Source organism: Rattus rattus, chromosome 15 (assembly GCF_011064425.1).
Source record: "Rattus rattus isolate New Zealand chromosome 15, Rrattus_CSIRO_v1, whole genome shotgun sequence".
NCBI lineage: Eukaryota > Metazoa > Chordata > Mammalia > Rodentia > Muridae > Rattus > Rattus rattus.
Window position 1 is genome coordinate 73,803,058 of NC_046168.1, and position 15,969 is coordinate 73,819,026.

The 15,969-nt window shown below is 44.7% G+C and overlaps 1 protein-coding gene across 1 annotated transcript in view; it reads left to right on the forward strand.

Moving 5' to 3' along the window:
- The window catches only part of Fbn2 (fibrillin 2), a 207,062-nt gene that overhangs the window by 176,069 nt on the left and 15,024 nt on the right, over positions 1-15,969 (forward strand). The window contains 9 exon segments of the mRNA XM_032885839.1: positions 217-369; positions 1,236-1,301; positions 1,620-1,745; positions 2,370-2,489; positions 3,456-3,578; positions 4,062-4,193; positions 13,363-13,488; positions 14,455-14,661; positions 15,319-15,444. Of these exon segments, the coding sequence (XP_032741730.1) occupies positions 217-369; positions 1,236-1,301; positions 1,620-1,745; positions 2,370-2,489; positions 3,456-3,578; positions 4,062-4,193; positions 13,363-13,488; positions 14,455-14,661; positions 15,319-15,444 (1,179 nt within the window).

Sequence of the window (15,969 nt, forward strand, 5' to 3'; positions counted from 1 at the left end):
AACATTTTAGATATAATAACATTTTGTGCGCAGATCAGTTTAAACTAGCAAACGAAAGTGAACCATGGAGAATGCCCAGGCCCATCTCTAAACTACTGATCTCTCATGTGCCCTGTGCCCTGCCCTTGAGAAATGTCTGGCTGGGACCAGTGTATCCATATTGTCCCGTCTGTTTAAAGAGCAGTGAGGAGCTGTGCCGTTTGCTTTCCCAATTAGATACCCGCCAGAGCTTCTGCTTCACCAACTTTGAAAACGGAAAGTGTTCTGTACCCAAAGCCTTCAACACCACCAAAGCAAAATGCTGTTGCAGCAAGATGCCAGGCGAGGGCTGGGGGGACCCGTGTGAGCTGTGCCCCAAAGACGATGAAGGTGAGAGCAATGTCAGAGACAGAGAGAACTTTGTGTTGTGACTGTGTGAAGGCTGACGTTATATCTTGGTATAAACTATACCAGTGGTTCTGGGAGCAGCCACTTGGCAAGACCTCCCCAACAGTTACGGACAGGATGTGTGCACTGAGATGGAAATTAAACTCCACATAGCTTCACAAGTTGAAAGTCCTGAAGAATAGCTTGCCAATAGAGCATGGGCCTAACACCAGTGAGGCTAGAGTTTAATCTTTGCCATCAACAAGAAATATGTAGATAAGAAAAACCCATGTCGGTGGAATTTCATGGGCTGTGGTTCTCGTAATGTTACATAAAATTCTGAGAACTAAAATCAACCCAATGGCCCAAAAGTCTCCAAAGGATCCATCAGCACCAGTGAACTCCCAGTAACTCCCAGTCAGATCACACTGGGAAAGGTCACTAGGTTAGGAGTGGTTTCTGGGTATAAAGGACAGGGGAGTTTTTGGACTTCCTAGCGTTAGAAAGAGCCAGGGTCCCCAGGTTGCCCTAGTAGAAGCTCAGATAGCCTTCTCTGAGTCTGCTCCATGCTGGGTATTGAAACAAAACAAAATGTCTGGGTACAGTGGAGTGAACCTTTATCCAAGCGCTCAGGAGGCAGAAAGCACGCTGACCTCGTGGCTGTAAGGCCAGCCAGGTCTACAGAGCGAGTTTCAGACTCTGCTGCAAAACAGACTGGAAGAGAGAGAGAGAGAGAGAGAGAGAGAGAGAGAGAGAGAGAGAGAGAGAGAGAGAGAGAGAAACACACTCCTGTTGAAGATCGATTTGTACAGTGTTAACTGGTTCTTAACATGAAGCTCTTGAGTGATGGGGATTCTGTTTCTCTGTAGTTGCCTTCCAGGATTTGTGTCCATATGGCCATGGGACAGTCCCTAGTCTTCATGACACACGTGAAGGTAGGCTTTGACACAGTTTATTTTTATTGTCGCATTTTATTTAAAAAATAGATAAATTTTCGTTTATTTTATAAATCATGCTAGTTTCAGAATGCCCTGTAGTGTATCTAAAGAATGATTATAATAGGTTATGAACTATATTATTGTGTGTATGTTTCATATGACAATACTGATATGTGAAATACATGTTTTTCTGATGAAGTATGCATGTTCCGTTCATGTTAGATTAGTAGATGTAGTATTATTGTGCTTAACGGATGGGGATATATGCACCTATCTTTTTATATGAGTGAGCTCATGGGAAGTGTTATATTTTAGATGTCAATGAGTGCCTTGAGAGCCCAGGCATTTGCTCAAACGGTCAGTGCATTAACACTGACGGATCCTTCCGATGTGAGTGTCCGATGGGCTACAATCTGGATTACAGTGGAGTCCGGTGTGTGGGTGAGTGTTGCCTCTGACTTTTGTAGTTCAGGTGGCCTGCTGTATTCCCCTATCTGCCCAAAGGCCCCTCAGCTAGCCTTGGTGGTGGTGGTAAGATTTAGAAAGCCAAGATGAGCTGATAACAGTATCTTCAACTCTCCTACATCTCCCCAGGCAACGTGACTCATTGTGAAGAGGAGTTTCCTAGCATCTGTCTTTAACCACATACACAATCTCTAAGGCCTCGGGATGTGGTTCAATGATAGGTTACATTTGCTTTGCATGCCCAAGGCCTTAGTTTGGTCCCTAACATTTAAAATAAGCAAACAGGCAACATTAATTAATTAATTTTCAAAGCCCGAGTGGGAAAATAACTAGGAGAATTGGCCATTTTGCTTTATGTCTTTGCGTACTTCTTGAAGCAGATGTCCACATCTGCTCTGGACTCGTGACCATTGATTGCAGAAAGCATTACCATCTGGGACTGAGAGCCTTGCAAAGTGGTCCTTCAGGCCACTTGATGCACTGCATAAATGCTGACCAGGGCCAAAGGGAAGGTGCTGGGTGGGAGGGATGTGTCACCATGCCCTTTTCGGATCTTTGCAATGTGCCTGGGCCTCTGCACCCCTTCCTCTTGCTTTGCAGACACTGATGAGTGTTCTATCGGTAATCCCTGTGGGAACGGGACCTGCACCAACGTGATCGGGAGTTTCGAATGCAATTGCAATGAGGGCTTTGAGCCGGGGCCCATGATGAACTGTGAAGGCAAGTCCTCCTGCCTTGAGGATTATCTGTTCTCTTCCTTTGAGAATATCGAGTTAGCTTTTGAAAATTATCTCCGCCTTTAGTCACTGCGTTATTCTGCTGTCCATACTCATCACGAGTACCGTTTCCTTTACCTCACCAAGCAGTCCCAGAGCTCATGACAGCAGCCCCTGCGTGCCTCAGGGCTGGCCTTCATTATTTCCTTGTTCTTTAAGATTCAGTTATGTTTTCTATATTTTCGTGGCTTCCCAATACCTTGGTTAATTTTTAATTTATACTATGGATATTGGGAAGGATACATCCTGGACTCAGATTATGTTCGTGCTTTTTTTTTTCCTTAGCAAAGTTAACTTGTGTAGACATAATTGCAGCCCGCTCAGGCCTTTGAAAGTTCAGGTTTCAGTTCTACTCTTAGAACCTAAGGCCAGCTTCTTTGGGTTTTTTCCCACACATACACAGTTCAGTCAACAGCCTAGGCTGTGTACATGGAAAGGAAGAAGTACACCATTTCTCTTTCCTGGTGCTCTTTTCCAGAACTTCATTCACTCTGGAGCACCATGATGACCTCAAGATTGTGTCCCCTGGACAGATTATTAGGAAGTCTAGATTTAGCTCTCAGGCTGTCACCCGCAGGGTACTGGTCATCCGTAGGGTAGATTGGGAGAAGGAAAGAGGGAGGGAGATCAACCAATCATGAATGTTAGTCCTTGCAGTTTCCTAGCTCTGACTTTTACTCATCACCAATACTCCAGGTAGCTTTTGTAATTCTTCAGCACGTAGCCGTTCACTTCCTGGAAGACAGCTTTGCCGGGTACTGTATTTTATGTGCCAGAAGCAAATGTCCTGTTACCTTGCTGCTTCCTAAGTGATCTGTGAGAAAACACATTAGTGTTTCTTTAAAGAAATTGTTAAGAGGAAGCTACATAATGAGTCTCACGCTGAACGCGTGCCCATTTCTTTGGCCAGACATCAATGAGTGTGCCCAGAACCCGCTGCTCTGCGCTTTCCGCTGCATGAACACTTTTGGATCCTATGAATGCACGTGCCCAGTTGGCTACGCCCTCAGGGAAGACCAAAAGATGTGTAAAGGTAAGGCCACAGTCAAAGGGAGAAGGGCAACTTGACTTGCCTCACTGGGGTGTAGCCTACTTTGGGCATTGACCTCTCCTGGACACCTTTCTCCCAGAGCATTACAGGAAAAAAAAAAAATCACGTGGCAGCTTTGCTATAGGTTTCCTCTCCTACATAACAGGACACTTAAAAGTATGTGGATGAGATGGCTCGAGCATCCCATTGCTGTCACGTGCCCAGGCCCTTAGTAAAGCAAACGTTACCCTTCCCTAAACTCATTGTAAGGACCAGTCCGGAAAGTGTTGCACACCTGGACTAGAGCCAGCCATTCAGAAGACCGGGTGTCTTCATCCTCTGCCACACCAGATGACAACGTGACAAGAGTCAGAAGAGCAAAAGTGTTACTGAAAAGTTGCTAATGCCTATCCCGCTAAATAGAACGTTCTGCTCTTAACGGGTGTGTTTCTTCCCTTTTGATGCATTTTAATGACTGTTTTCTAGATCTGGATGAATGCGCCGAGGGGCTTCACGACTGTGAGTCCAGAGGCATGATGTGTAAGAACCTGATCGGCACCTTCATGTGCATCTGCCCCCCTGGCATGGCCCGCAGGCCAGACGGAGAAGGCTGCGTAGGTAAGTCCCAAGGGAAGGTCTCTGGGCTCTCGCTCCCAGACGGATCTAACACTGATCCCCGAGGAGCCAAACCTGGGCCAGCTCCTTCCCAGGCTTTACTGAGGCTGGCTCTCGTGATGTTGGGGTCCAGGGTAGCACACGAGGCTCTGGGTCACGCAGGGTGTGGTTCACACTGCTGGAAACCGTGGGGGGGTTGTTAGGTGTGAGCCTCTGTGAGTAACTGTCCATGATGTCCCTCCACTCATGTAGCCAAACGGAAGTTTAAGGTTAAACGTCTCACCTTCGTGTCCTCCCGTGAGTGAGGGAAATGGATATGGAGCAGTCCACCACCATCATCACCTCTTCCCTTCACCTAACACGTTTGAGTTTCCAGGCGTTCGTTTTCACAGGGATAAGGCAGAGCTGTCACTCATGGCCCGGGCCAGTCTGGCAAGCATGTCACAGCTACCACAGTTGTTGTTATCAGTGTCCTTTTCTCAAGGGCTGTCCCCCGAGCCACCGCAGCCCACCACACAGGTTTTCTCCTCCCTAAGAACTGTTTAACGCAGAACCTGCTGCCCCCTGCCAACCTCCATTACCCAGGAAAACTGAGGTCTTTTTTAAAAGAAATTAATAGTTTCCTGTTTCTTCAATAAAAAGAATACCAAAATAACAAGATTTCTCAAAACGTGATCTCCATAGAGTTGCCTGCTACTCAAAGTCAGAGCAGGGAGAGACTGAATGGACACTGGGGATGCCCCTAGGAGACGGGGAACTTCTAAGAGTGCACTGTGGTGACAGTTGTGTGAGCCTGTAATTGACCAAAAACCATTGAATTGCACGCTTACAAATTTTACGGCATGCAAATTATACCTCGGTAAAGTTCATCTTAAAAAGCGGAAAAGAGATACAGGACATAGAGCTAGTTATGCTGTTTGTCCTAACAAAAATAATTAAGGAATGAAATCAAAATAGCTGCTCCAGACCCACAGACAGATGCATAGTGGTATATCTATGCTAGAAAGCATACGTAGCTGTTAAAGGATCGTGATAACTGTATGTGCATACGGGTAGAGAAATAACCATAATCGTGGAGCAAAGCCATGTAGAGTAACATGTCATTTTGTGGGAAACTGCAAGTAATATCATGTTTCCCGTAGTACACATGCAAGCATGTCGAAGACATAGGAAACGCTTTAAAAAGAGAAACCACGGGTCACCCCAGGAGTTAACCACCAAGAAAGATACTTTAACTAGAGGTTACTAATCTAGAATGGTTTTCTATCCCTATCTGCAAGATTTCACCTTTGACAGGAGTGAATTCCTAACGAGCATGCATAGCATAGACCTTAAAAATGCGGCACCCCATTAAATTCTGACCAAAATTCCGATATATCTGCCCTCTTCCTGTCATCGCACCAAACTGCCTTTGACAGCGTCTAAAGAGAAAAGGTTGTTTTGGTTCATAGCTATAGAATGTGTAGTCTGTGACCAGTGGTCCATGCTTTGAAGTAATGCCCAGGCATCTCACTGAAAGGAAAAGCCCCATCCCAACAACAAAAAAGCCAGCTGGGACCTCCTCGTCCCCTTGGGGGACATGACTGCAGTGACCCTGGCACCCTCTTACTCCGCCCATCTCCTCCAGGTTTCACCACCTCTCAGTAGCACTGTCTGGTGGCCAACCTTTAGCATTCAGCCTTTAGGGTACGTTCCATAGTCACAATACAGCGTGGAGTGTCTTGTGACTTAACAAACTTATTTGACGAAGGTCACTTTGTTGTTGTTCTTGTCTTTTTTCCCTTAAGTCCCACGTTAGGAGTTTAGTTAAATAGTGGTAACTCAAGACCACTATCCACGTAATACCTAGGATTCACCTAGGCTGTGAAGTCAAAGCATATGTTCCTCAAATCTAGCACAAGGCAAAATTGTAACGTGTGTGGAAAGGAGAAAATTACCACCCTGATTACTGCACCTAAGACAGCGGATTTGAACTCGTAATCCCAGGAGCCGAGGCCACAAGCTTGAGCCACTATGGTAGGCCTTGGGGCTTGCATCTTTTATCGTGTGTCTTGACAATAGAGTGAACAGGTTTTAAAGTCTGTCAGGTCCTCAAGCTTTTCATTATAAAATGAAAGGCCACTGTGATTTCAGAGTCAGAAATCCCACACAAATAGCAAAATGCTATAAAAAATAAAGTGTAAAATTTAGGATGGAAAACAAAGTCATTTCATAAAAGAAACAATGTACACGCATGACAGCGGAGTCCAAGAAAATTTCTGAGAGTCAATTTTCATAAAAGTGTAAACCGTGACAAGCCGAGGACATTCTGTAGGACGCAGAAAATCCCCCACCACGGGAACAGAAAAACTATGCAGAGATGGAAACTTGATCCTGCACGATATTGTAATCAAACAATCGGTTCTTGAACAAATCACAAATACCCAAATCTAGTAATTTGAAAAATATATCCAGGCAGTTATATTTGGTCAAAAATGCATTTATAAGCATCTGAGGTTGTAATTTAGAAGAAGGCGGTGTTTATTTTTAAGTATGAGGGAATAAAGGTATGTCCTTCTCAAACTTGAAGATTTTAGAAATGTCACGGGAGGGGAAGAGTCCCGGACTATTTGGATTTAAAGGCCTGTGGTGGGCGTCTTTAAAAAGTGTGTAAAGTCTCAGCCACAGCGCAGGGGTTTGGTGGCATGCTGTCCTTCACACTCTAGCCAGCTATTTCCATTTTCAAGGGTTTGGTTAGACGATCAGGGGCAAGGTGGACAAGAGACATGGCAGTATTTTTGTGCAGACCCCATTCTACCCTGCAGTCTCCAAAAGGGTAGGCGTGAGAGATGGGTTGGCACCGGGCTGTTCAATTATAGACAAACAGGTCTAGACATGGACATTTCTAGAGAAGAGGCCAAAAGGAGAGGGACGAAGCTGCCACTAGAGAGTCTGACTAAATGTGCTTTCTGACTCAGACTGCAGTGATCATCCGACTTAGTATAATGCCCCAGGGACAGAAAGCACGGCGGATTTGTTAAAGATGTTCATAAGAAGTGTGTGTGTGTGTGTGTGTGTGTGTGTGTGTGTGTGTGTGTGTGTGTGTTGAAACCATAGATCTGGCTTTACACTGTTGACCTGCTGGGCTACTTTTTCAACAAGACTGAACAGTTTACACAAATGTGGGAGTAGTAGTGGCCAAATAGAGGGAGAGACAGGAAGGAAAATAAGAAAAGAACGCAGTACGATTTGGAAAAATCACTTTATCAAGCTGTGAGGAAGATCATTAAAGACCCCTGAATGGTTTAAAAGCTACTGAAACTCGGGAGAAAGGACAAAGTAATGAGAGAAGCTGAGAAAAGAAGCGGCCCCACATGAGAGTCTAAATCCTCTTTAGAAGTAATGGAGTAGAAATGAGGGGCTGGAGAGATGGCTCGGGTCAGCAAAGGTGCAGACATGAGTCCGACCCACAACGCCCAAACAAAATGTGGGTTCAGCAGTGAGCACTGGCGTCCTAGCAGTGGAGAAACTGTGAAAACAGAATTCCTGGACCTGCTACTAGCTAGACTGGTCAAATGATGAAAACCAGGTTTAGGGAGAGACCCTGTCTCTCAAAAAAAACGAACTGGAGCACAAAAGAGGAAGACAGATACCCATGATAACCCCCAGCCTGCATCCACCTGCACCACACATGCACATACACACATATGTGTGCGCGTGCACTCACCCATCTGCATGTATTTGTGTGCACGCATTTGCAAAATAGAAATGGCAGAAAAGACTATTAGAAATGTGGCTATAGAATGGATCAATAAAATGGTACAAGCGGAGGACAGGTATTCACATATGCTTACAAATGTAACCCTTTAGAAAAAAAACTAAGCAAATAAAAGATAATGGAGTATATTGGAGTTTAGAGAAGTTCGTAGGGAAAAGATTTAAATCCCCATCAAAAAGAGCACACTGCCTCATGCAAACCCTTACACGAGAGTCATCCATTAGTTTAATTATATTTAGGAAACATTCACCATGTTTGTGGTGCTGGCAGTACAGAATAAACTGGTTTCATTTGAGGTCAAATCGCTCCCTTCCTCCCTGGCTTGGCAAAAGGAGGCCTGAACAAATAAAGAAACAGACGAACACGGTGATGTCATAGAGTTGGAATTAAGCCGTTTAAGGAAAACAGGGTTTTGTCATTGTGTAGGAGGTGCTTCGGAGAGCACTTTGGGATCTAATGGAGTGACCTGGGGACTGCGAGACAGACTGGAAAAGTAACGTTGTTGTTAATGTAGTTCCCGTGGCAGCATTGAAGGGAGCACTGCTGGAGCATGTGCCAGAGTAGGGACAAAGGAGGGCCATAAAGGGAGGCAGGAACACTGTAGTCACGGGAGAGTCTGGCTTCACGGCCCGAGCCTGAAGGCAAAGGGCTTTGTAAGGCCTGGGATGCCATGAATGTGGAAAAAATAAAAATCAAAATAAATAAAATAAAATAAACCTAGTCGACTTTGACCAGCCCGTAATCTTGTGTAAACTGGATTAACTGTGTCTCGGATTGCTTTCACTAAAAGAAATTATAATCATAAGGACACTTACCTCATAGGATCGTTGTCATGGCTAATTTAGGACAGCGCCGAGCAGATAGTAAAATATCAATTAAATGCTAATCGGCATTGTTCGAGATCTCTGGCTGCCCTGTATGCTGTCCATTTTAAGGAGGAAGAAGCAGGGGAAGTGATGTCATTTAGGTGGATATTTAAAGTCACCCAGACTGGGGCCGTGGTTACATGTGGAAAGATCTAGCAAAAAACGATAGACGAATCAACTTCGGAGGTTGCTGATGGCCAATTGACAGGATAGAGGAAGGAAAAGAAGTATTGAAGATGAGGATTGTTAACTGAGTAAGTTGACTGGATAGCGTTACTGTAAATTTCTATGGAAGACTTTAGAAAAAGCAAATAGGGTTAGCACAAATGACTGTGCGGTATGTTGGATGTGTGTGACTGTAGGGTGTGTTGATGAGTGTGACTGTAGGGTATGTTGATGTGTGTGACTGTGTGGTGTGTTGATGTGTGTGACTGTAAAGTGTGTTGATGTGTGTGACTGTAGGGTGTGTTGATGTGTGTGACTAGAGTGTGTTGATGTGTGTGACTGTAGGGTGTTGATGTGTGTGACTGTGTGGTGTGTTGATGTGTATGACTGTAAAGTGTGTTGATGTGTGTGACTGTAGGGTGTGTTGATGTGTGTGACTGTGTGGTGTTTTGATGTGTGTGACTGTGTGGTGTTTTGATGTGTGTGACTGTAAAGTGTGTTGATGCATGTGATTGTGGGGTGTGTTGATGTGTGTGACTGTAGGGTGTGTTGATGCATGTGATTGTGGGGTGTGTTGATGAGTGTGACTGTAGGGTGTGTTGATGAGTGTGACTGTGGGGTGTGTTGATGTGTATGACTAGAGCGTGTTGATGTGTGTGACTTGGAGTATGCTGGATATGTGTGAGTGTGGGGGTGTTGAGGTGTGTGACTGTAGGGTGATTGGATATTTTTCACATTCCACTGGTATAATTATACATACAAACATATCTATCAGGCAGGGGTCTAAGTCACTTAAAACTACATATTGTTTAAATGATCATGGAATTGATGTGGACACCGGAAAAGATCATAGAGAAGAGGGAGGTAGCGTTTGAGTGTTGCACACTCCACTATTTCATGGTGTTGAAAACCCACGGGAAATGAAAGCACAGTGGCCTGTAAGAAAAGAGATGCTGTCTCTTTTCACTGACTGTCTTGAGAATGTGGAGAACTGGTCATTGAGTAGGCAGCAGGGAAGTCCATTTTAAAAGGAGGGACTGAATGAAAGCACCAGATGCAGAAAGGCAAGGTAACAGTTGGATTCAGTGGCTTTTCAGAAAGTGTCAGTAGAAAGACAGCAGCTGAGTAAAGCAGAGAACCAGAGGTGGAGAAGTGGGGTAGAGAATTAATTTCTGTCCCTAATGAATAAGAAGATGACAGTAACTGTGGTCACCATATGCATCTGAGAATGTTCTGTTCTGGCTTGATCTTGAAGGTAGAAGTTACTGGGGAACATACACAACATACAGCAGGGTGTGATTTCTTAAGAAGGGGGAACTATGAGACTTGGAAGGCTAAATGAAGAGCTGGTCTTGGAAGACACCAAAGAGGCCTCAGCTGGTGTGGAGGGGAAAAGGTGAAAGTGGGAGTCATGACCGGGCAGTTCCAAGCAGGACAGTGGCATACACTTCTCAGAATGGCAGCTCCATGTAGTGGGATTGCCCACAGAAGTCCAAGGTCCATGGTGCCCAGACTCAATGAATGAAATGAGAACTGTCCTGGGCGCCATTCTTTCCTTCGTAGTGCTGTTGTGTTGTAGTATGATTAAGAAAGGGCACAACCGGTTCCCGTGTGTCACTGCCCCACTCTGGGCCCCTGGTACTCGTGGACTTGGGCAGTCCCTTCCTGGCATTAGTTCTTGTACCATAAGGCCATAAAGAACAAATCTTAACTTAGCAGTGGCAGCTGGCTTCACCACACCACGATAGCCTGGCTATCTTCAGCCCCAGCAGTCTCTCCGCTCCCGGGCTAGTCGCCCTGGCCAGCCCTGTACAACAAGGAACTGGTTCCAGCCACCCACCCAGTAAAATCAAGACTCAACAAATTGTAACCCAGAAATCAGATTTACATGTTAAATACTCAATCCATAATACATACACAGAATAAATTCACTGCCCATTAATATAGAAACCGCCCACCTAAACAAGATAAAATTGACCCAGACCACCTGGATTGGAATCATTTTCCTCTAATCCTCCCCTTCCTTGACTTTTCCCTGCCTACCCTTCCTTCTCATCCAGTGATAGGCTACACCTTATCCTGGACCCGCCTTGCTGCATAATGACATCGTCCTACACTGCTGTGCCTTAGACACAGAGTAGGAAGATGGGTGGGCACAGGAGAGCAGTGGGCATGGAGAGGGTAATAATCGTTGGTGGTTCTCGTGTGCAGAAACTGTCCAAGGAGAGGCAGTGGATGATGAGGATCAAGATGCCCTGAGTAGTGTAGCACCACGCTGAGGCACACCCTATGAAAGCTATGGATTTTAGCAGTGGTGGGGAAACCAGCTTCTTGGTTTAAAAACAAAAACAAAAAGCCCTCATTGTCAGTGGTAGTAAAACAAAGTAACGGTAAAAGTTGAAGCACATCAAGTTGTCATTCAAAGAATCAGAGCTTATGTTAGGCAGTACAACCAGCAAAAGCTTTGTCATCCCCTGCTGTTAAATTACAAATCAATATAAATATTGAAGCAGGGCAGCGGCCGTGCACACCTTTAATCTAAGCACTTGGGAGGCAGAGACCAGTGGATCTCTAAGTTCGAGACCAGCCTTGTCTACAGAGCAAGCTCTAGGAGATATGTCATATGTTTCTGGATGGATGGATGGATGGATGGATGGATGGATGGATGGATGGATGGATGGATGGATGGATGGATGCATGTAGACAGACAGACAAACAGAGAGAACAGCATTTGAGAGAGGATCAGATCTAGGGGTAGCCGACCTAAGCCCTCAGATTCTAGAAACAACAAACTAGAAAACTCAAAATTCATAATCGAGCTCATTATTTTTGTGAGTACTTTTAAATTTTTATAGTAAGGTTTACCCCCCCCCCAAAACTGAAAGTCTACATGAAATCACGTCTTTGGGGATTTCATAGACTAAAAACAAAATAAAACGCTCAACACTTCCAGATGGGAAGGGGTTCTAGATTCCCTTCAAATGAACAAAATTGCAGGGTAAAAGAAAATAGCGGACGATTTTCAATATTTCTAAGGGAAATTTAGAACTAAAATTTCAAACTCAGTAGAATGGAAGAACAATCAAAATAAAGTATTATCAGAAGTCTATTTAGGAATTTACTTTATATTCACATGACCTCTCTGAACTAATTAACAAACTATATAATTGAATTTGAATCCAAGAGACAATGATTATATATGTGCAGCCACACCTCTGTCACACCAGCACACAAGTAATTAGCTAAAGACGTTCAGACAGATACTACTACTGGAGCAGGACCAGAGGAAGCTGAGGCAAGAGGAAGGTCACTCCATCTCCATCCTAGATGACATGGTCAGTTTAAGCTAGTCTGGGTAACTTAGTAAGACTTTGCCTCAAAATATAAAGAACCCAAGGACAATATCTCAGTGCTAAGTACTTACCTAGCATGCATAAAGTCTGTGATTAGATGTGTATATCAAAAAATTATAATGTGTACTTGATGCTGGTTGAGAATTCATTAAAAGAACATCTTGAAATCATTTAAAGGACGCTACCAGAAGAGTGGAAGAACATGGTAATACCCAAACCTGAGTTGGAGACACAAGGAAAGAACAGAAAATTAGATTGATTTGGTAGATGTTAAGAGAAGGGGGAACATCACCAAAAATGTGAAATAACTTGAAACATATGAAACAGCAGGTAAGGCTGGACTAGTTTAAGTTGCTGGATCGAAGATAAACGTACTTTAAACGTTCTTTGGAAGTTCGGCCAAATGTATTTGTAAGAAACTCACCAAAACGAAAGGGTCTGAGGATAATGTGAAAATAAAGGGATGGGGAAAGAGTTGAGGCAAAGACAACACAAAGGAGCAATATAAGAAAGCTCGTGACCTCCCTCATGTTGAAAGTCATCAAATCCAACACAGAATGTCATACAAACCCAGTAAGGATATTGGAAATTTTAATAAACGAGTCTGGTTGTTTGTTTTTTACTTGTTGCTAATTTGTCACCAAGCAAAAGAGCGCAGCTCCCTAAGTTCTCCTTCCGGTTAACTGCCCTCAGAGGCCCCAGCTGCCCGGAGATCCCACTCGAAGCCTTCCTCCCTGGTCCCCACCATCCACCTCCGAGGACCATCTCTTGTCCCTCAGCCGTTTCCTCTCCCTTTCAGCCCTCTCTTCCACAGAATGCTTCCTCTCTGGTGGAGTCTCAAGGTCTCTTCTACAGGGGCAGAGTCAGGAAGGAACTTTCAGAAAGGAACCATCTGGCTGGATGAGGTGCACTGGGAGCAGCGGTCATGTCCGCTTTTATCCCGCCTCCTTGGAGGCGAACACCTAAAGACAGTTAGGAAGCCATGATTTTACAAGCTGCTCACTACCGTATTTTTTTTTTCCCCTATGAAGACGAAAACGAATGCAGGACCAAGCCCGGCATCTGTGAAAATGGACGCTGCGTTAACATCATTGGAAGCTACAGATGTGAGTGCAACGAAGGATTCCAGTCTAGCTCCTCGGGCACCGAATGCCTTGGTGAGTGAATATATGACTACGTCCCTGGGTGAGCATTGCACATCTATGACGTCATCGCAGCACAGCTCCACACATTTGTCCTTGCCTTGTACTCCACACGCCTCCGCCCACAGATATACATCTATTAAAATGATGTGTCTCTATGCCTATGCCTCACACGCCCGTGTAACCGAAGTAACAACCTGAAATAGTCTTTCCAAAGTGGAGATTAGTTAAAGCTCTGTGGAAAATGTGACTTTAGTAAGACTGACATCAGGAGATGATTTAATTCCAAAAAGAAAATATTTTCGGTGGGAGGTAAGCACTGCCAGTCCTAATGCAAAGCAAACGCCACACGTTTCCAAAGCACGGCGGGGGTTAATCCTTACATTACGGTCCAGAAAAAAAAATGCTTGACATAATAATTTCTAATTGGAAATATAACCTCATGGGCACTACGGCACACGGAACCAATGCTGGAACGTACACGCTGTAGCCAGTGCAGTTAATGACGGCAGCTGTGAAGATAGGGTGTGGTCAACTTTAAAGGAACCAGATAAAGGTCCTCTCACTGTAGACAGTAAGAGATTAATAGAATAAAGTCCATAACACAGCCTTGAATTTATTCTTCATTTCCTTCCTATCATCACTTTGTCTAACAGGAAAAGAATTTCATCCGATGTGTCTTCCTTTTGGGTTCTCTGGGAATACAGCCCCTAACCATTTGCCTGTTACTTTCATTGAATCGAAAAGGATAATAATTTGTTCAATACTCCCCAGAATAGCTTTTTGTCAGGTTTAATACTCAATTCATAGTATAAACACCATGGGGGAGGGTGTTGTCAACAAACAATTGCTAGGCCACAGCTGTTCACTCAAGAAGAATCCTTTGAGTTTTGAAGGTTTTGGGGGGCGAAGAGAGCATGATGGTCCACTAAGAACCAAACAGATCCCCAGCCTTGACTCTGGTCTTGTGTTCTGCTCCAGACAACCGACAGGGCCTGTGCTTCGCAGAGGTGCTGCAGACAATGTGTCAGATGGCCTCCAGTAGCCGCAACCTCGTCACAAAGTCAGAATGCTGCTGTGATGGCGGGCGAGGCTGGGGCCACCAGTGTGAGCTCTGCCCACTTCCTGGAACTGCCCAGTACAAAAAGATCTGCCCCCATGGCCCAGGATATGCCACTGACGGAAGAGGTAATGTGCTGAGGGGCCTAAGGCCTTGTCTCAGAGCAGGGAATTTTACACATCCAAGTTAATGTAAAAGGGATGTACAAAGGTAATTTCATCAGAATTCTGTCAGAAAGTCTGGTATTCTATATGCAAATCAAAATAGTCTTGCCTAATGCTGTATACAGGGGTGTGTGTGTGTGTGTGTGTGTGTGTGTGTGTGTGTGTGTTCTACCAAGTGGTTTGTGGATGTTATAAAAGACAAACTGGTTTCCCCCATCGCTGTACAGATTCCCCGCCCCGTCCCTGGCTGCTAACTGACGCCCTCCTCCAGAGTCGTAAGGGAATTGGAGGCCCAAATCTATGAATAGTAGACGGTCACATATTTCAAACGGCATCTTCCTAAAATGTACCAGAAATCGTAACTCCCACTTAGAATGCAAAATGAACAGTCCAGAATGCGCCATCCGGCATATCCTTCCCCTGTTTCTCTCTCTCTGCCTCCTCAGGTGCCTCTGTTTCCCTCCCAGGTTGCCATTCTCTGAGACTTGAAAAGGGACTCTAGAACTTCTCTGGGGTGGCATTCCACCCCACGCCAGTCCCTGAACTCCTCCCCAGTTCCAGCTGTCTCCACTGCGCACACATTGGCTTCTACCCTTTTTTCTTTATCTTCTTGCTCTGCAGATATTGACGAATGTAAGGTGATGCCAAGCCTCTGTACTAATGGCCAGTGTGTCAACACCATGGGCTCCTTCCGGTGCTTCTGCAAGGTTGGCTACACCACAGACATCAGCGGGACAGCTTGTGTAGGTAAGACGTGGTTGTGCACCCAGGGTTTGGCAACTCCTGCTTCCTACAGACTAAGCACACTCAGGGGAGCTCCGGCCTATGTAGCTTTTACCACGCTGGCCAGACATCTCAGTAATGCTCTTCGTAACTGCAGAGTTCTTGTTTTCTTTGTTTGTATGCTTGTTTGTTTAACTGTGTGGGACACAGGGTTCAGGTCATCTCCAATTCTGTAAGATATGGGGAAATATAAAAATTGAAAATTCACTTTTGACATTTTCTGTTTTAATTTAAATTTTACAAATGCATGTCTATTTGATAAAGGAAAAACAGGCTTTTCTTGTGAATCTAGTGTGTTTGTGTGTGAAGTAGAATTCTTTTTTCACATTCCTCATGAAGCAAGAAATCATCATCTAAAATCTCTCCTTGCAAAGATGTCTCACTGCAGCATCCTTCAGCTGTTTGCATGACGTTTTTCTTCTTTAATTAGTAATGGTTTGACCCATGCCATTTTCTGACAAACAGAAGGCTGTGGGAGAACCTTCTTGT